This window comes from Rissa tridactyla, chromosome 7, assembly GCF_028500815.1.
Source record: "Rissa tridactyla isolate bRisTri1 chromosome 7, bRisTri1.patW.cur.20221130, whole genome shotgun sequence".
NCBI classification, from domain to species: domain Eukaryota; kingdom Metazoa; phylum Chordata; class Aves; order Charadriiformes; family Laridae; genus Rissa; species Rissa tridactyla.
In genome coordinates, this window is record NC_071472.1 from 36,584,137 (window position 1) to 36,605,771 (window position 21,635).

The 21,635-nt window shown below is 39.1% G+C and overlaps 1 protein-coding gene across 2 annotated transcripts in view; it reads left to right on the forward strand.

Moving 5' to 3' along the window:
- STAT4 (signal transducer and activator of transcription 4) overlaps positions 1-21,635 on the forward strand; it is a 45,131-nt gene that overhangs the window by 18,223 nt on the left and 5,273 nt on the right. For both annotated transcript variants that reach the window (XM_054209677.1, XM_054209676.1), the window contains exons 5-21: positions 466-558; positions 2,473-2,551; positions 4,167-4,252; positions 5,151-5,302; positions 6,526-6,684; positions 7,552-7,644; positions 8,498-8,557; positions 9,964-9,981; positions 10,676-10,769; positions 11,598-11,642; positions 15,429-15,512; positions 15,791-15,889; positions 17,142-17,277; positions 18,410-18,462; positions 19,270-19,364; positions 19,795-19,931; positions 20,341-20,532. In XM_054209677.1, coding sequence (XP_054065652.1) covers positions 466-558; positions 2,473-2,551; positions 4,167-4,252; positions 5,151-5,302; positions 6,526-6,684; positions 7,552-7,644; positions 8,498-8,557; positions 9,964-9,981; positions 10,676-10,769; positions 11,598-11,642; positions 15,429-15,512; positions 15,791-15,889; positions 17,142-17,277; positions 18,410-18,462; positions 19,270-19,364; positions 19,795-19,931; positions 20,341-20,532 — 1,675 coding nt within the window. The remainder of the gene's footprint in view (positions 1-465; positions 559-2,472; positions 2,552-4,166; positions 4,253-5,150; positions 5,303-6,525; positions 6,685-7,551; positions 7,645-8,497; positions 8,558-9,963; positions 9,982-10,675; positions 10,770-11,597; positions 11,643-15,428; positions 15,513-15,790; positions 15,890-17,141; positions 17,278-18,409; positions 18,463-19,269; positions 19,365-19,794; positions 19,932-20,340; positions 20,533-21,635) is intronic.

The window sequence follows — 21,635 nt, forward strand, 5'->3', positions numbered from 1 at the left end:
ATGTTGCAAGGCATTGATAGTTTTTATGTTGTTTGAAGAAAGAAACTCAAAAATTACATATAAAACCTATTTTGGGGAAATCGTTACATAGTTAAAACCCAAACAGAATTTTTAAGTCGAACGTGTTCTTTTTAATCACTTGTGGATGTAATACATGTTCCTTTATGAGTCCTGTGACATGGGTCTTTTTCAGAAATCTAATAATCTATGTTTCAGTTTCTTTAATTTACTAGATGCTCAATGTTTGCAGTATACCCACACCCTTTCACCTTTTGGATTTCAAATTTAAACCAGCATGTTTTTCAAATGTCTGGAACTAAACTAAACAAATTTGTCTGTTTGCACCAGTCTCCAGCTGGTTGAAGATGAACTTCTGAATTCCCTCTCTATGCTAGAACTTGCAGTACGGTTACTACCACTCATTATGATTACTTATCCAACTATTATCTGTTCAATGTGTCCCAGGGGCCGCTGGAAAAGTCTCTGCAGAACTCTGTGGTTTCAGAACGACAACGAAATGTAGAACACAAAGTATCGGCCATCAAGAACAGCGCTCAGGTATTTTTTTGTCCCATTTTCTGTTTATGCAGCCACGTTTTTCATACGGACATATCTTTCAGCTGGGTAGCACAAATACTTTTGCTAACAAGCTGTGCCAACCATTTTCCATTATTCTGAGGACCTCAGTATGGACTAACTACTTAGGACATACCTGGATCCTCAGGTTTTTACAGCCGCTCTGGGTTCAGCGTGAGAGCTACCTATTTTAAAGCCATCACATATATCCCTATGCGAGGTGCAGGCAGGCCACTGAGTGCAGTAAGAACACACCTACCATCTCTAAAAGATGTAAGGTTCAGTAAATGTATTTCTGCAACTTCACCTCTTTTAGTTGGGTCAGCAGTAACTAGCCTTCGTGACCTCTGAGTCACGTACCAAGATCTTTGTAAAGCTGAAGGCTACGTGACATAATGACATGTTTTGCAGGCATGAGGGGAGAAGAACTGTGGGAGCTGATGGTAACTAGTCTCCAGGAGTTTCCCGTACCATTGCAGGGCAGAGCTGGGCTGAGCCAAACCTGTAGCTATGTCCCATAGCGGCCTTGAAAGCTCACTCAGAGAATACCTTCGGGTTCAGTTCAAGGCAGGATAAGGATTCAGGTTACCTCCAACCTTTTTGCTATCCCAGCCCCACTTTCAGCTTTGCAGCAGTCTCAATGTAGAAGTTACATTTGAAATACCTGTCCATATGCCGTTCAAGAGCAACACTTCTGGTATACTGGAAAGATGCCCTAGTAGCATTCTCTCATCAGCATCTCCCTACATGGGGAAGAAAGGTTAGAGAGATGAAACCCTTAAAATGATAAAGCAAGCTTTAGGAGAATGTGATACTAGATCTCTATCTATGTAAAAAGTTACAAGATAAAAGTTGCAGAGCAAAAGCAGACAAAGCTGCAACTCAGCAGCCTACCATGCTGCTCCTTCTTCCTGTGTGGGGAAGTGCAGCCATCCCTGAAATACAAGAAATGAGAACGATTTCTAGATACAGGCTTTTTCAGCCATCCCTGAAATATGTGAAAATGAGAACAATTTCTAGATACAGGTTTTTTTAGTAGGTAATGAAGTTGAGCACAGAAATCATCCAGCTCCTTGTGTATGCAATTTCATACCTTGCACATATAATTTAAAATTTTAGCCTCCAAAATAAAGAGGAAATCTCAGGAAACTAAAAAGGATTGTTTACGAGTTGTTGGCAGAATCAAGGCTTCCTATACACAGCACAGAAACAGACCACCAAAGTAAAACAGATGATTTCCTACAGTTTTATTTTTCTTCTTTTGATGTGTCTTTTTTTGAATTATCATTGTTTGGTTACTAGAAAACACCTACAATTTTTGCAGCATGTATGAAAACAAATCCTAGCAAAAAGCCAAAGCAGCAGAAATGTTTCATTTCTTTACCCAAATTATTAAGTAATTTTCAAACTAAAGTCTCTGAGCTCTGCTCATGTCTCTGGTTCCATCTTTCTTGGCTTTGCACACCCCATTCCAATTTCCATTGAAGTCAATGTAAAACTATCCATTTGCCCTGCTTTAAAGTTCCAAGAAGAGAGTTACATTAATGGCATAATAATTTCAATTTAGCTCATGCTAAATGTAAACATTCCTACTTTCCACTACGTCATTGAACCAGTAAACAAGAAGTGGTTAAGCTGTATCAACTGTGGGAGAGAGAATAACAGTTGGCTTTTTGAACAAGTGAAATAAATTTGTAGTTACAAATGCACATTTGTAATTCTATTGTCTTTTTTAAAGTTTATAAGTTAGTAAACCAGAGTTCCCAGAACTGCTTAGGGATTTTCAAATGATAGGAAAGGGAAATACTACATTATGCATTTGTCCATTACAAAACAAATTCCTTTTTATGTCACTGCGAACACCCAAATAATTTTACTTTCTTTTCCCGGGGAAAGATGACTGACCAAGATGTCAAATACTTGGAAGACTTGCAAGAGGAATTTGACTTTAGGTATAAAACAATACAAAGCTTAGGTAAGAGATTTTATAATAATTTTTAGATTCTCTAGGAAATGGCTAATTCTGCAGCTAGACCCCAGTATCAGGGGGTTTTGTACATTACACAGATAATATATGTAAACACAAAAAAATGGATTTTTAGTTTATATGAAGTTATAGTCTTGGAACATAATGACTCTTTTGTGGTTAAGAGAGTAAACAGGATCTCGACGAGCAAGTTATTTTCTATAATCTGCATAACGGCATGAAAAGTAGTAATTGTCTTAATTTAAAGAACCTATTTTTCAATTTCCTCACCTTTGACATGGCCCTTCCTTGGCAGGATGTGGAAAAGCCTCTTATTTCCCCAGAGTAGTTGTGCAAAACTGAACTTTTAGCCTCTAACTTGGCTTTCTGTTCTTTTTTGACCACAGTGGTGATAACCAGCTGGTAAGCACTCTGAATGCATGTTTGACCAGCCTGCGATGGTTGAGATCTGCACATGGCAACAGTCCTTGCATGATCTTTTTCAGAAAAGAAACTGAGGTCCACTTGTGTCTGCTCACCTATCTTCATATTATCTCCCTTTGAACATGCAAAGATATTGGGCTTGAAATGTCCCGAGTTCTTAAACATGTCAATCCTATACGTTTAAGGTTGGATATGGCCACGCAGTTGGAAGAGATCAAGTTTAATGAGTTGTTAGTCACCAAGCCAATCATAATTTTTTGACCACACAGATGATTGAAGCCTGCCCCACTTGCAAAATAAAACATGCTTACATAAATTACGTTCAGGGCTTAAAATTTCACTGTGTCAACAAATGCTCTCCACCAGCAGAGCCAGCTTGCAGTACCTTACACTGCGCATGAACAGTTGCTGTGGCCGAGCTGGCAATCGGTTGCTAGTCTGCCTCTATTGAAATATCTACCCTGACGGAATGGGAAGATGTCAGTCCAGAGCTTAGCAGACACAGTTGGCACCAGCTTCTTTTTTGAAGGTAGCATGAAAGATGCAAGAAGAGCAAAAGGTGGGGGAAGGTGAGGGCGGGGGAAAGAGCTGTATATGAAAGAGTGTGGGGCAAGCTTGGGGAAGCTTGAAATTAATGCATGCTCCAGAGAAGGAAAAAAGTTACAGAGAGGGGGAAAATACACACTGATCAGTACTCCTGGCTGCTGAAATCCCCACGGCGATGAACACTTTATCTCCGTTTCAAATGCCTAACCTTCATTCTCTCAGCCACACACGTAATTCACATCAAGTCCAAAGAGCTTTAGTCTAACTGCTGACACCATGAGCATATTTCAGTAGTGCACAGATCAATCACTGATCCAAAACAGATGTAGCTAATACACGAGTATACACATGAATAAGAAATGTATAGATTTCTAGGTATCGTCTGTGTGGTTTTTTTCCTGTTCCACGTACACATCTGAAGAGTGGAGTCATAAAACCTTATCTTAAACTTATACTAAAGTTAGTCCATTCAAATGAAACACACTATTACATAATCTACGGATGCCTGCAGTTCATTTTTCACCAGTTCATGCTGCAGACTGGTCGTGGTTTTTTCCCCTTCCTCCCTTTATAAACACGCACACACACCCACGCATGCATTTATACTGATTGGTTTTTTTTCATCCCCCTGCAGAGCAGAGCGACAAAAACAGCGCTCTCATTAAACAGGAAATGTTGGCGTTGCAGGCGATGCTCAATACTTTAGACTACAAGAGAAAGGTTAGTGACATGTTTTGTCATTTGTGGTTCGTTTGCTTTCTCCCCTTATTCCCACGTTGAATACTCAAATGCATATGCGTGCCTTTTTTAATTCTCCTCTCAGAAGAATAGACAAATAACAGGAGTTACAAATTGACAAAAGGTTTTGAGTGGATGTGGGTGATTTTGACTAGCAGTTAAGAAATTGGCAATTAGTAATGGCTCGATCAAGGATATGGTTCTGCACAACTTAGAAGGGAAGTGAGGGTATCACTTCACAGGATGTCTCAGGTACTGTGCAAAATGGATAACTTAGTTGGCAATATATACCTTTTAAAGTAAGCAAAAAGTATTCAAAGTAAATGTAATCTAATAATTGAAAGAAAAAAACAAAAACAAAACAATCCACCAATGGTACCTTGCTCTGTTCAGTGACCGAGACTTGCAGATATGACAAATATTCCCTGACCACTTCTTTACTGGCATAGAAAACAGTACGTTTAGGCAATTTGTTTGAGTCATGGGCTTTTTACAGCTAAAAGCAAACAAGGAAGAAAAAAAAAAAAAACAGAGCACTGGCTATGATACAAAACAAAAGGAGGACTTTTTGACCTTGACAGTACTTGTAAATGTCAACTTCTTGGAGGTGTTATGCCCACAAAGAATGCAACAATCCCCCTTTTCCCATCCCCAAACCCACAAGTTTTACTGAGGAAGAGTTCATAGAGATTTAGGATTAATGTCAAGTACAATGGGTGATGAATCCAGTCACCTCTAAATCAAAGAGACTACAGCTAAGGGGCTAAATATGGTTACTTTCAAAGTAGTTGAAAGAAATGTAATTGGCACTTTTACAATAATTGCTGAATTTTGTGGCTGTTCCCCGTGGTCAGTTTGTGACATCTTTCCTATTTTACAGGAAGTACTCAGTAAAATAGGGCGTGTGATTCATGAAATCGATATGCTTATGAGCAACATGCTGACTGAAGAGCTGCTAGACTGGAAGAGACGGCAGCAGATTGCCTGCATTGGGGGTCCTCTCCATGGCGGGCTTGATCAGCTCCAGAACTGGTAAACTTGCCTTGAGCTTGTGTTTCCACTGAAAACCACAGGAAGTCTGCTGCACATGAAATGATCTTTCCTTTAGATCAGTTACCTCGCAACAGCAGCAAATTCATTAGCAGCTAAGCAAGTAAATAACAAAAATACAATTTGTTTTGGTGGACAACATTTGCTGTCCAGAATTAATAACATTACAGTGAACTACTGAGCCTGAGCCCTGGCAGTCAGTCATTTTTTGGTTTGACAGTTGTTCCAGATACATGATACATACCCTCTTGGGAGTTTTGCTTGAGTAAGAACCGTGATGAGTGAGTTTGTCACTGAGGACAGTGGGAGTTTTGTCTAGGCAGGACCTGGGTAGACACTTTATGCTTTGACTCACTAGGTACAACATCACTCCTCCAGACTTCAAATACACAGGAATTGAGTGGCAGTAGTCTCTGAGTAGTAAATTTAAAGGTGACTGTAAATTTAAAAAAAAAAAAAAAAAAAAAAAAAACCACCAAAAAAAACCCCATAATGCAGACAGAGAATGTCAATGTCCTGCTCATTTCTCTCCCATCAAACTTCTCTTCTGGAGAAGGTGAAGTAAAGAGTAAGAAGAAAAAAGGAGGGAAAACAACTAAGAACTTTTTAGGTTTGAAGAAAAAGTAGTTTTTGCCTTTTTTGTGTAGTTTTTTTTCCACTTAAGTATTTTTTTTCCAATGAAGATGTTAAAAATAGCTAAAGAATGTGATTTTATACACACATACCCTATGAAACTCTTAGCAAACGTGTTTGAATTTGATTTTCCATATTGTTTTTAAATTTCTGAGAAATGCATTTCCTCAGTCTTACTGACTTTTTCATTTTATATAAATGTTATCCTTTTAAAGAATACATTTTGCAAAAACACTAAGCCATAGGAAAGAAATAAAATTGGCACAAGTCCCCTGCATGTAAAAGGTCAGAACTGTGTATCTATTTCTTCTAAATTATTACAGACAGTGTTGCATTGCTGTTCATGAGACCTGTTGCGAAAATATTTATCTCTGAAAATAAAGTAGGAAATTTTGCCTGATGTATTTATATACTCCTGTGAACAAAAGATGAATGGACGTGAGTTTGGATAAAGCTAGAAAGCACCAATTGGTACTGATTCTGATTTCCCTAAGCAAGAACTTCAGTGGCCATTATGTTCTAAGCAGCCATGTACATGAAAGATTGCAAACTAATCTTTTGTCTTGCTGTAGTTTTACGCTGTTGGCAGAGAGTCTTTTCCAAGTTAGAAGGCAGTTAGAAAAACTGGATGAACTGTTGACCAGACTGACTTACGACGGGGACCCTATCCCAGTGCAAAGACCTCAGCTGCTGGAAAAAGTCAACTTCCTGCTCTACAATCTTTTCCGGAAGTGCGTAAGCCATTCTCAATGCACGTAACTTTACCTGAACTGCTACAAATTTATTGGCAACAATAAGACCATATTGTTAAGAAGAAAAAAAAAATATAAAGAAGTTTGATTCTTTGAGGATCTTAAAGACTGAGTTTCCAATATTACAAGTATGTACAGCTGTCACCAAGCTACTACACTCATGTGTAGCAGTTAAGGGATTATGGTCAAGTTCTGACTCTAGTTGAACACACAAAATCCACTTATTTCAGTAGGAGTCATGTCCATACTGCTGAGAAAAGGTTGTGGGTTTGGGGTTTTGTTTGTTTGGTTGGTTTGTTTTTTGTAAGCAAAGTGACAGGTGCTAATTTGTTCTTTGTCTTTCCTCTTCCCCACCAACACATTCTATTAATATATAAAACATTATCATTTCCTCTTGCCTTTTGTACTGGGTGTACGAGAGATATACCACAAGTGACTATCTGAAAGCAAAACATAGTCAATTGGGTTTTTTGTAAAAAAATGAAAAAAGATAAAATGATTGTTTAATTTCATTGGAGCCAGGCTCAGTGTATTTTCATACTCTGTTCTCTGGTTCTGATAAAAGTCTTCTAGACTTTTATCAGCCTGGAATTTTAGGACTATGGAATTTGTCTTGGTTTGATTTTTAACATATTCCAAATATCTGTCTCTTATGGGAACAATTCAACTGTAAATTAGACCACTGGATGATTTTGAGAACCGAGAGTTGGAATACATACCTGCCACTTCAGCATCTGTAGAGAAATAAATCTCTAAGAGACACCAGCACTTTTTTTCTCCCCTGAACCAATACAGCTGTTTGTTTATGCATATTCCTAACAATCTGTTTCACTACTTTTCACGCAGTTCATTCGTGGTTGAAAGGCAGCCCTGCATGCCCACACATCCCCAGAGGCCAATGGTTCTTAAAACGTTAATACAGTTCACTGTTAAATTAAGGTAAGGAAAGGAAATCCGATATAAACTCCTTCATTTGCGTACTGCATTTTATCCTAGGAGAATCTAGAAAGCAAAGCAGACCAACTTGTGGCAGAGATCCTTTTGACTCCAGGGACACTTTCTGGGAGGGGGATAGAAAGGCCCCAGAATCTGTCACTTGTAATAAGTGGCAATAAAGCATAAATCAGTGTGAGGAAGAAAGGCAAATTGTGACCAGAAGTCAGCACCTTCGTAGGCCTGCAGGCATTGAATTCTTGTTTTCATGACTTTGCAAACTGAGCAAATAATTATCCACATCATACAAACCAACATCAGAATACTCAGAGCCACTTTTGCACATAGGAAAGAGAAGCATCTGCATTTTGGGGGGCTCTAGTGGTTCAATGACAAGTTCTTTCTCTCCCACTAGCTCCTTGCCTGACTTTGTGAAAAGAGCAAAGATTGGAGAGGAACTCTCATCTCAGTTCCACCCTGCAGCAAAAAGAATGCATGGAGGGTTGGGAGGTGTGGAAAGGGTACATGAAGGAGAGTGCACATACGTCTATGGTGCAGTCACAGATTACAGAAATCCATCTCTTAATTATTACGTCTTTGTTCTCTCTCTAGCCATTCCCCCAAACACATACTAACTTTTCCACATACTTGCAGGGAGGGTAGAACACCTGCTGCTGGAACAGCTCAGCTCCTCTTTCTGAGAATACAACCCTGCAAATCATGATATAATCCTACATACCTAATCTGTTTTCAGATTATAATCATTTCAGATACTTTAGCATGGAGATACTGGTCTCTAATATTTTCTGGTGATAAATTTATTCTGTTACTATTCACTTTTACATTTTCTGTTTTGAAGGTTGCTAATTAAATTACCAGAGCTGAACTACCAGATCAGAGTGAAAGCAACTATTGACAAGTAAGAAAATTTAAAGTGAAGATATTCTCTCCCTACAGAGAAAACACAGGTTTTTCAATTGCTACTCTATCTGATGTAGAAGTTGCTCTAAAAAAGAAATGAGAAAACAAAGCAAAACAGTTAAAACATCAGGGTAATGCTTTTCTTTTTTTAATGTGGAAGATTTCTTTGTCTTTTTTTTTTTTTAAAGAAAAAGCTACTATCAATATTTTCAAATTGGAGACAAGAAGTCCATTTAAGATTTGTTTCAAGACTTAGACAAAATTCACCAGTCTGAAATAGTAGTATCAGGCAAAACCTTTACATCAAACCGTATTGCATTTATGGGATAGTTAGCTTTGAAATACCCCTTATCTCTGCTTGCCTTAATAGGCCCAGTATCTTCAATGCAGCTGCTCCAAGGACCACATGAAGCTTGTGCTTAACAAGCTAGTGCTGTAATTAGTAACTATGGCAGCTTACAGCGTTTTATCCCTACCTGAAATTAAGACTGCTACATAAATTCCCTCCTTTCTAAGGTGTTGGTTCTCCTTTGTGTTCCCATTATCTCTTAGAGTAGTCCCAAATGAGCAGGATCCCCAAGTTCTTTGTTTGATTAGAATTTCCTGAGCAAAAAGCATCTCAGAGCCTGTCTATACTACGTTTGTGAAAACAGTGTTAACGCTGCCTGGAGCAGTTCCATTTGAGTTGACGCATCTTCTCTCAGCAAGCTGTATTATTTTGAGCAATACTGAGTACTGTAGAGCAACCTTGGTTACAGATAGGTCACGGCACCCTAGCACAATAAAACACGGGGCCAGAAGACTTGCTGACAAGGTATGATTTCAAAATCAGCAAAGGTGATCCAAGTCCTCACCGCCCAACGTCCCCAGCCACAGGTACTGGACACCTCCCTTCTGGCTCTCGTGCTTCTGCATGCCTCTAAAAAACTCCTTGACCACATGGACATAGATGTCGGCCCAAAAGAAGGAAGGAAGACCCCCAGTGAGGAAGGAACAGGAGAGAAGCCAGGACTGTTTCTCTCAAAAGCTGCGTACTGTTTGATTTGCTGCTGTGCGTGTATCCCCAGTACACCATGAGCTATCTACGCAAGCTTGTATTGCCCCAGAGCACAGGCATACAGGCAATTAGATAGTACTGCAGCTTTGAATACCCGCAGATCACTCCAACGGCAGGAAAAAGGCTAGGTAAAATATAGTACTTGCACCTGGCCAGATGCAAAAGTCTAACTGGACAGTACAAATCTCAGTTCTTTAGTTTAAAAATTGCAGCTGTATTGGTAATACGACTTAACTTTGACAAGGCAAAATCTACCTTCTCAAGATATGTTTCTCAGTACAAGTTTTTCTCAGTACGCATTTACTGATACGCAATGTTTCCTCCCTCCTGCCCTTCTTCTGTTTCAGGAATGTTTCAACTGTAAGGTAAGAAAATAAAATATATGTCTTAAATTATCCAATACAATATTATTCAAGAAGCTCAACATGAGCCCGCAATGTGCGCTTGTAGCCCAGAAAGCCAACTGCATCCCGAGCTGCATCAAAAGAAGCCTGGGCAGCAGGTCGAGGGAGGGGATTCTCCCCTCTACTCTGCTCTGGTGAGACCCCATGTGGAGTACCGCGTCCGGCATAAGGACACGGAGGGACACAAAGATGATCAGAGGGCTGGAGCACCTCTCCTATAAAGACAGGCTGAGAGAGTTGGGGTTGTTCAGCCTGGAGAAGAGAAGGCTCCAGGGAGACCTTATAGCGGCCTCCCAGTCCCTAAAGGGGGCCTACAGGAGGCATGGGGAGGGACTCTTTATCAGGGAGTGCAGGGATAGGACAAGGGGTAACAGTTTTAAGCTGAAAGAGGGGTGATTTAGATTAGGTATTAGGAAGAAATAAAAAGAAAGTGAGGGTGGTGAGACACTGGAACAGGTTGCCCAGGGAAGTTGTGGATGCCCCATCCCTGGAAGTGTTCAAGGCCAGGCTGGATGGGGCTTTGAGCAGCCTGGTCTAGTGGGAGGTGTCCCCGCCTGTGGCAGGGGGGTTGGAACATGATGATCTTTAAGGTCCCTTCCAACCCAAACCATTCTATTGTTCTATGATTCTATGATAAGTGTAATGTCCTCCATAGTAATCGTAGATTCGTTCTGTGTGGAACACACGTAAAAGCAATGAACATGGATGAATCTGCAAACGGAAGCCTGTCGGTAGAATTTCGACATTTGGTAAGTCTGACTGGTTTTTTTCCTATCATGTACCTCTGGTAAAGAAATAAAAGATTCTTTTAAAAAAAAATACGTAGGGACAACTGTATTACTGTCAAGTCTATGCTCATTTTCTTTTTCCTTAAACAGAAGTTTACTCCTAGAACCTCCTTATCCCATTCCAAAATTTATCTATTCCATAAGACTATACATTTTCACGAAATGACAAAGCAAATCCTAATTAATGCCAGAAAAGACTAATCATACTGAATTACACAGCTTCTCAGAAACTGAGTTTTGTTAAAAAAACCCAAACAAACAAAACAAAAAAACCAAACCAAACCACACCACCGTTGTCTAGGTGAAATACATAATTGAATGCTTTAGATCTGGTTGAAATTAATGCCTGCAATAACTGTCTTTTGAGAGACTATAGTACCGCTTCTTTAACTTCTCTGCTATCCCAGTGAGTCATGCTTTCTGACTAGACTCCCTCACCTATGGGGTTTTTTTCGGCTTAACCACAGATGCAGTGCATCAGTGTGGTTTTGCATAAGGAGATGGAGATTGATGGTCTTTAGTGCTTTTTTCTATTATATACCTTGCAAGCACCCTAATTAACGCTTTGTTACATTAACTTAGTTTCTTAAAAAAAAAAAATCTTTAAAAATATTTAAAAACTATTGACTGAATAGACTTTCCAAGGCATAGCGTCATAGTTCATTTCAGCATATTTGTATATTGTAAATAAACGTTATACTAACAACATCATGGTTACAAATTATGTTCTTTATATGTACTTCTGTCTTTAGTTTCTTTGGCACATAAATATTGTTTTGCTTTATACAGCAACCCAAAGAAATGAAATCAAGTGCTGGAAGCAAAGGAAATGAGGTTTGTGCATTTATTTTACATGTTATTTTTGATTACTCTCACAAGTATTTCAAATTGGATTTTATTTAAATCAAATAGTAACCATATGCTGTTAGAATTTGAAATATATCCTTATGTATCCTTACAATAAGTATAGGACCCAATTATCATCTAATAGTATAATGAGAACTTTTCAGAACGACTCATAGAATTTTTAATTACATGCTTTAAATTTGTACATTAAAAAAAAACACCTTACAATAGAATGTAAGAAGTAATAATCTGAAAGTATGCGTTGAAACAATTTTTTTCTATAGGAACAGTTCTTTAAATGTATATTCATTCTGTTGGCCAAGTTTACAGATGAGGTTAGGGTATAATTATATTTGCATCAAAGTTTGCTTGCCTCACCCAGGACCAAAAGCGTGCTAAATTTACCAACGCTCATCCGAATCCAGTCGTAGGTTCCCCTCTTGTGGTGACACTGTACTATGACATGTTAGCCCTAACAAACCAGCAGGTACTTTGCAGTACCCAGGTTTCAGAGACATGCACATACCACCTAGCATGTAAGGTGAAAAGGTATTGCAAATGCTTGCTTCCTAATGGAGGAGCTTAATATCCATACATTCTTGCTTTGTGGAGAACAGAAATCAGAAGTATTAACATCGGCGCTAATCCACACCTCGAACACCATGCCCCTGTACTGTAGAGTGCTCCTTCCATTCCTGCGTTACCCTCCAGCACCACTGACATAGAATCATAGAACGGTTTGGGTTGGAAGGGACCTTAAAGATCATCCAGTTCCAACCCCCCTGCCATGGGCAGGGACACCTCCCACTAGACCAGGCTGCTCAAAGCCCCATCCAGCCTGGCCTTGAACACTTCCAGGGATGGGCCTCCACCACCTCTCTGGACAACCTGTTCCAGCATCTCACCACCCACACAATAAAGAATTTCTTCCTAATACCTAATCTAAAATATATCCTTTTTTTAGTTCAAAACTGTTACCCCTTGTCCTATCCCTACACTCCCTGATAAAAGTCCCTACCCATCTTTCCTGTAAGCCCTGATTAAGTACCGGAAGGCCCCACTGGAAGGCTCTCCTCAGAGCCTTCTCTTCTCCTGGCTGAACAACCCCAACCGTCTCAGCCTATCTTCATAGGAGAGGTGCCCCTCTGATCATCTTCATGGCCCTCCTCTGGACTTGCTCCAACAGGTCCAAGTCATTCTTATGCTGGGGCTCCAGAGCTGGACGCAGTACTCCAGGTGGGGTCTCACGAGAGCAGACATCCAGCCCACCAGTGCTTCTTCCCCTGCCCACCTCCTCACCATCTGCACAGCTCTACCCTACATCCTTCTTCTCAGCTCTGGCTTCCTACAAACTGTGATTCTCCTGAGCGTCCTGGCGCTCTCAGACAAAATCAGAATCACAGGCAAGAAAGTTACTGCCTTCATTCATTCACCTTCTGCATCACTGGCAGGAGGGCAAAGGAGCACTGTCCCAGCAGGGGAGAAGGCAGGATGTTCTCATCCAGCAACTGGAGGCAGTAGGCAGGGAGGGGAAAGGCACAAGTACACACAATCTCTAGAGCGGCCATGGACCATCACCATAAATTTAGCATTGCTATTTAACATCAAAAATCTGCAGATAAATCTCTGGCTGAAGCAAGAGTCAGAAGCTTGCAGCCAATGATACAGCCTCTGCCAACACGACCAGAACAATTAATGTCTCTCAAGGTAACTGAAGTCATAAGATACTTCTATGAATGCCACCTACTAACCTAGGAAATAAAATAGGCTATACTGGCTTAAGGTGTCTCCACATCAGTGTAACTTTCTTGCACAGTGGAAGCACTGAGGGTAAAGTTGTATTGGAAAGTTTAAAAAAAAAAAAAAAAAAAAAGAATCACTCATATCACAGCCCAAATAGATGTAGTTACACGAGCACAAAAGTTATTACAAATAGTCTTTAAGTAAAAAGCAAAGGTGTGATCAGCATGGAGAATTTTAACCAAAAACATAAAGCAGAAGACATGCTTCACACTGAGTTTCTGAACAGAATTACTTGCAACCTGATTAGCAAGACTGAAACTCAAGGCTCACCTCCCAATTACTTTGCTACTTACAAAGTCATCTCTATCAAGACAAGCAAATGCAAAAATGGAGGTGTAAAAATGTGGGTGCTCTGCTTTTGGTAACATTTTGCTCCCACTTTCACACATTATGCCTTTATAACTCTATAAAACATAGGGCTGTGGAGAATTAGGACAGCTGAACTGTGACATGGTTCACTGCTAACTGATATCCTCAAACAGAGCTTCTCCTTGGTCAAATCACAGTCTGCAAAGTCATTATTAGCATGAACAAGTTTTGTGGTTTTTTTATTAACAGCAACTATAATAATTCAAAAACTTCGATTGTTATAGGATAATTTGTAAACTGAGAGTGTAGTTGCTGAGTATGACTTGCGTCGTAAAAAAAAAGTCTACGTTCTCTGCATTTGACATTTGCCCTTTCGTGTAGATATGCCTTTTTGCTTAGATGATTTTGCCATGAGAAAAATTCAGTTTTTGCAAAATCATGACGAGGGGAGGGGGAAGTTTCAGCAACCCTTTCCAACTTTGTGTCAGCAATACATGTTGAGCTGGATTGATTCTATCTGTATCAAAACATTTGAGCTCATTTGACGGATGAGTATTTAATGTAAAAGCCTTCAGCTCTAAGCTGGGTTTTCCCTTTGCAAGGCAGATTTATTATTCAGATGCCTGAGGATCTCCTGTAGTCTCAGTCCCTCATTTATACAGTATCTTTTGTTGCAATGGCCTGTACGTGTCCTGGAGGAGGTGCTCCATGGGAAAGATAAGGCCATGAGGCAATTTCCCAAGGAATTGATTTATTTTACACTGACTGAAAGCAGAGTACTTCAGTAAATGGAATCATTTTGATTTGGGACTTTTGCTTCTTTTTTAAAAAGTCTGACAAAAGAAATATGTGATGGGGAGGGGAAAAACAACAACAAACCAGGAAAAGGACAAACAGATTTTTATACTTAGACTTCTGGGGATGGAAATGTATTTCGAAAGATCTGTTTCCCACCGGGCAGAGATTTGGATCTTTACTGAGCTATGTTGGTTTGTAATCAAAACAAAATGCTTGTACTACAAACTTTAATCAACCAGGACAATCAGATCTTTTTTTTTTCCATCCAAGAAAAGCTTGCTTTTTAGTAACATATTTACTTTGGATTAATGATTTAGGCCTCTACTCCTTCAAGTAGTACTATCTAAGTATACTTACAATAAACCTGTGTTCCCTGATGAGGGCCTACTTGTCATTAAAGCTCTGGGGTTTTGTTTTGTTTCTAGTTTGTCTCTCCTTGAAGTTTAATATCTCTGTTTAAATTGAAATTGTCAATCAGTAAGGAAATTTTAGGAAAAGAAAAGTTGTGGACAATCTTTATCAGAAACAAAAAATAATCCGGTAACTTTTTGTGTGCAAATCTGTGTTTAAAAGCATCATTTTAGAAAAAGTTAAAAGCAAAAGTTAAAAGTGTAAAAGTATTGCTTTAACAATGTGAAGGGATTATTTAGATTCACCAGAAAAAAACAGACCAGACTTCTGGACTAATTTAATGTCAAATGTTAACAAACAAATTATTTCCTTCACTTCCTTCTTTTCCTGTTCTACTTAGGTATTCGATAAGTGTTTTCTTTCAAGGTTGTGTAATCTCAGCAGTCAGATCACTAAAACAGTGTTAAATGCCAACTGTGTGTTCACAGTTTTATAACCTACTTACTCCCTCAGGGCCCTCACATGGTGACCGAGGAACTCCACTCTATCAGCTTTGAAACCCAGGTCTGCCTGTATGGATTGACTATAAATTTGGAAGTAAGTATTCTAGCCAAATTTTCTAGGACAAGAATAAAAGGCATTTTCCAGCAGCTTATAGAACAACAACTGTGTTGGGCCAGACCACAGGTCCATCTATCCTAGATGGTTACTGTGGTTACTTCAGCAGTAACCATAAGCAAACGCAAGATTTCCAGAACTTTTGGACAGAATCATACGCTTTGGGAAGGAAGAGGGGGCTAAAAAACCCAAAGCATAGCACAGCGCTAACACTCTCCTCGACAGCATTTACATAGCACGTTCATTCTTTCCACCAGACCAGCTCTTTGCCTGTGGTGATGATTTCCAATGTAAGCCAATTACCCAATGCGTGGGCTTCTATTATTTGGTACAATCTGTCAACCAACGATCCTCAGGTAGGTCTTCAGTATGCAAGTACTGACTTTCTGCACTTTCACCTTTCTATTGTTTGGTTACCAAATATAGTAATTATAAAAAGGCTGTGTTCCCCTCTTAAACTGGCCTTATTTTCTTCACATACACTGTTATCAACATCATACTTTGATGTTGTTCACTTTATCTTTTGTTCCCTGCCCAGATATAAAGCCATATGCGCGCTCAGCTTTCCTTTTCATAGGCTGAAGTAGTAGTTCTTAATCTAAGGAAACGTGATAGCCCTGCTCCACAACTTTTCAGTTTGATTTGTCCTTTTTGGAGGTGGTTGACCAAAACTGTACATGGCATAAAATAAATCTACTGGTACAATTCAAAACTGTCAGAGTAGGTGAATAGGTGGGTCTGTAATATACTTAAGTGCTGCTTTCCCTCATGCATTTTACAGGAGCTAGTGGTTTCTATGGAGAAGACTATAAGTGTCAAGTAGCACCTTCTAGTGTCTCTAACTGGGAGCAAAAGCAGGATCACTCTATCTCAGACTCCAGCCGGCTCAGCACACATTTTAGATTCAGTCACTGTTACTGCATTTGCAGATTGTAGAATAGTGCTGGTGCTGTCAATAGCTCTCAGACTTTCAGTCGGGGTAAGCAGCAGTCACGTAGATGTTTGGAGGAGAGAAAGAGTAAGGTAGTTTACCGTGGAGTGTGCCTAAGAATGACAGCAGGCCAGCTGACCAGCTGACTTCATTATCACTCTGCGATACTCCAGAGAGTCTTCTGCACAGTTTTCAGTATGTTCATTACATGTACCGTCCAGAAACCAAAAGAATAACTAAGATAAGCCAAACGATTCAACAACATACGGCTATAAGAGTATGTAAGAGTTTGGGATTTCCATTCACCACATGTTATAATGAGAGTATCTACACTTATTGGATAGGCTTTAAGCATATTTTCACTGTCTTAACATACGATACTATGAGAAATATAGCAAGATATTTTATCATCCAAGATGGACGCACAGACTCTTGCTCTTTCTAAGAGTGCTCCCACCTCTTCCCTCCCCTTACAACTCTGCCCAGGTACCCAAGTGGACCTTGCTGCGTTGCTGCATGCGGAAGGGCCAGCACTCGTTTACCCCAGTGTATCCCCCCATACACACCTCATTTTTAACACTTCAGGATTCTGCTTGAGCACCTGCAGCCTTCTTTTACAGCCTGTAGTGTATTTCATGGTTGCTAACTGTCTAAACAAAGCACTAATTCTGTTGCAGAATTTGTCTTTCTTCAACAATCCCCCTGCTGCCACTTTAAGTCAGCTCTTAGAAGTACTGAGCTGGCAATTTTCATCGTATGTTGGTCGTGGACTCAATTCTGAGCAGCTCAACATGCTGGCAGAAAAACTTATGGGTAAGATTGTAGAAATATAGAGATTTTATTTATTATTTTATTTTATTTTTGAGCTCTTGTATTTGATAGTCACAGGTAATGACTTTAAGCATGACCTCCACTTCCAGAGCTGACTTCAAAAATGCCACAATAACATTTTTTTCTTTAAAGAAAAGCATGCGTCAGCTTATTCTCACCACAAAGTGATTCAACTTCTGAACTTCCAGGCTGCTAAACTGAAGAAAGAGGGCATCAGTCACAATGAACTGTGATGTTATTTTGTTTCTTTAGCAAGTAATTATCTCATGCATCTGAAATCAAAAGGAAGTCTTTTTGCTTGCTTATGGGGTTTGGTTTGGGTTTTGTTTCATTTTAAGTATTCATCCTTTTGAGTCTGTTTAGTTCTGGTACCCATCCTTCACTGGTGACAGGAGGGTGACCCGTAACTTCAGCAAGATGAACTATTGAACACTTGGATCTGACTGTCCCCCAGAAGGGAGAGGCCTTAGGGAAAGCTGGCAGAAGAAAAGAAAGCCTTATCTGTTTCTGGGGAAGAAACAATTCTAAAATATGTTGTGATCTGAAAGAAACTCCAAGCTGAGGCTGTAACGATACCTCTACTGTTGGGAAGAAAAAAAGCATCTGTCAGAGACTGGGGGGAATCTTTACTTTTTGTTGCTTTCAAAGCTGGGAAGTGAAGACTGGTTTCCCTGGATACCAGTCACTTTTCTGATGGTTTCTTGGAGCTTTCTTGTTTAGTGGAGGTAGTGGAGTTGAGAGATGCCATTGTAAATCAGCAAAAATCATAAGAAAGAAAAAATAAATTGTCTTAAAATATGTAACCTCAAGATAGAGCAAAAGCCAAGAGAAGTAATACTTGGGCTAAAAACTGAAACTGAGCATACAGTGTTGCAGAAACAAAGTCCCAGACTACTTTAGGCAAATATCCTCAAAACTACCACTGTCAGCTGCTTCAAAGTGATACAGAAAAACCGATCTACATCCACTTAGTATGCCCCTCTCATTTCCTCTCCAAGTCTCGATGTACTGTACTCTCCCCCACAACTATACAGATATCAAGCTATATCTACTGCAAAACTTCAGAAAAATAGACTCATTGTTTGTGGTGTTTTGGTTTCTTTTTTTCTCTCAGGACAACAAGTCAGTTATAATGATTATCAGCTATCCTGGGCAAAGTTCTGCAAGGTACGGTTTCCAAAAGTAAAACTAGTCTTTTTTTTCTTTTCACACCCACATGCGTGCCTAACTCTGTCTCTCTGATGCTACTGATAAGATTCCCACTTGACATATCTGGGACTCGTAGCCCAGCACAATCACACTCATTGTAAAAATTTAAATAGGACAATAATATTTCCAGAAGTTTAAAGCTTAGGCTAAGAGATCTACTTAGTTACATTGCTACAGAGATCAGAAACTGTCGTTATAGTGTGGCCTGTATATTTCTGTAAATGATCAATAGATTGTGCTATCAAAGCCCACATTTTTCATAAAGCATATAGTAAATTTTTTCACATGCTCAGTTGTAACCTAAATTATTTCAAGTCAGTCGACATATTCAGTAACTTTGATCAGGAACAGAAAAGTTATTGAGAAAGAAGAGTAAACCCATTTTATTCATACTAACTACATTATTTAAACACATATAGGACCTTAGAAGGAAATTCGACTTTCTCATCATTGTTTCTCTCAAAATGTAGTTTCATAACCAGGAAGAAACAATAAATGTGGGTTGTTTTTTTTTTCTTGAAAAGTGAGGCGCTTCCAGTGCATATCTTAAAAATCAATTGGGTTTATGTCAGGCTGAAAGAGAGACATTACTCTAAACAGCGGTTCAAATTTGTCATTCTCGCTTGAACAAACTAGATTATTCTTAAGAAACTGAGATAGCCATGTCATGTGGATGTTGGGTAACAACACTCTCACAATTCTCTTCTCATGTGTGTTGGTTTTGTTTGTGTTTTGTGTTGTGGCTTTTTTTTTTTAAACCATTAGGAACATTTGCCTGGAAAGTCTTTTACCTTTTGGGTTTGGCTTGAAGCCATTCTGGACTTAATTAAAAAACACATTCTTCCTCTTTGGATTGATGGGTAAGCAACAAGGAAACAGCTGTATCTTGATCTCTCTCTGCTTTGTCTTTTTCCTTTACTAATCTCAGTTTTAGCTATGCAGAAGAAAATTTGTAAAGAGTTTAATACTTCTGTCTCCCTCTTCCTGTTTATAACTTCTTGAAATTTTTGCCAAAAGGAAACACCATTGAATCTCTTAGAAATGCATGTTTAGATCTGTTTATCAGTTCTGTCAGTGTACAGTCAATCTCATTACGCTTCATAGTACTTTAAGCTCGATGCCATACTCCACATGTAACGCATGTGAAGCTTGTGTCATAGTTTCAAGACATTTTAAAGTTTTGTCACCAGGCTTTGAACACCTATATAAAGTTTGGGCAGATGCATTGCACAGACTTGAAGTCTGTATTTTTTTCCAAAAGCAAACCCATGATTTCCTGTTACACTTCAGGTACGTAATGGGATTTGTAAGCAAAGAGAAGGAACGAATTTTGCTCAAAGACAAGACACCAGGAACATTTTTATTAAGATTTAGTGAAAGTAATCTGGGTGGAATTACCTTTACTTGGGTGGATCAGTTAGAAAATGGTAAGTATAATTTAAAAAAAATAACATAAACCTCAAACTCTGCAATACACCTGTAATACAGGAGCCATGTGTTTTTTTGTTTAAAAGTGAAATTCATGTGTATCATGTCTTAGTATGGTTTTGGGTAAGATGCAAGTATCATATTTACTGAAACACAAATCAGAACTCTGAAAGTCTACCTCTCAATTCTTTATATTAACTATAAGAGTTCATTAGGAAGTGTACCTGCTTACTGCAGGCTTTAAATGTTTCAACATGTGCAGAAAGTATAACTTGAGAGATACTAACATTGGTACAAACAGGTAAAACCCACACCAGTGTAAACTACAAAAGAAAGCCACAAATATGTTTCAACTGCAGATGTTATCTACCAGTTATCAGTGGCTATGGTGCCTTTGTATTTTTACAGGAGACGTAACATTTCATTCGGTGGAACCCTATAACAAAGGTCGCTTATCTGCACTGCCTTTTGCTGATATACTGCGTGATTACAAAGTTATTATGGCAGACAATGTTCCTGAAAACCCTCTGAAGTATCTGTATCCAGACATTCCCAAAGATAAGGCCTTTGGCAAACACTACAGCTGTCAGCCAAATGAAGGTTGGGTTCCATTTCTCTATTTACCCTTTCTGCAAAGCAGCTGCAAAGTCGAGAGGCAATTTGAGGAATGGGGGCGGGGGGGGGGGAAGGAAGGGAACAGATTAAGATGCCTCCTTTAATCAGCATCTTCAAGAGAACTGTTTTAATGCTTTGTCTACCATTCAGACAGCTTCATTTTGTAAATATATCCCTGGTCTTAGAGGTTACATTATAGGCGATGACAATAATATTTAAAAGAAGCTAAGAAATAAATCTTAGGGTAGAAAGAGGCAAAAAGAAAAATCTAAAAAAAAAAAAAAAAAAAAAAAAGGATTTCTTTCCTGACTGATGCATTAGAAAATTCAGTGCTTGGGCATTCAGAGATGAAACTGAAAAATCATCCTGCTTACCGGCTTCACAATTGTGTCACATTGTAGCATGCTGTCTCTCTTATTTCAAGGAAATTCTGTATTTTCCAAACAGCTTTATTCCAGCAGCATAACCCCTGGCAACTGCACTGGAAAATACAAAAAGGCTAGAGAAGAATGGCTCCAAATATGTTCAGGACCATGCTCTTTCTTGTCCAAGTTACAAGTCAGGCCATTTCTAGATTAAACTCACTCTCTCTCAAAAAAGCCCTCAAAGCCTTGATTTTGTTTAGAGATAATAAACTCTCTTCTGGACTTCCAGTATAAAAGGTTACATTTCCATTTGAATTAAAATTCCTACACTACTCAAAAATATTCGGAGGCTACAAATAGTTTTCCTCTTCATTTTACTTCAGTGGACTTTGCCTAATGCGCCAATCCTCTAACAATTTATGTATATGCTTAATTTCATGCAAAAGACAATGCTGAAGCTCTATCTGTAGAGCCAGAGCTCCCCACAAGCATTTGCAGAATGGAAATCTAGAGGCTTAGAAGTACCAAGCTTGTAGAGTTACAGTATATTTGTTTTTGAAGCCCTAACAAGATCTCTTGCATCAGTTGCTGTATTATATTCTGAGATAATGATTCGTATCAAGGGAGCACAGTCAATTACATGACTAAGACTTGACCTCAAAGCCAAACCTTAGGAATTCCCCTCATTTTTATGGCTGCTTATTTAAGCATAAACAGGGACAT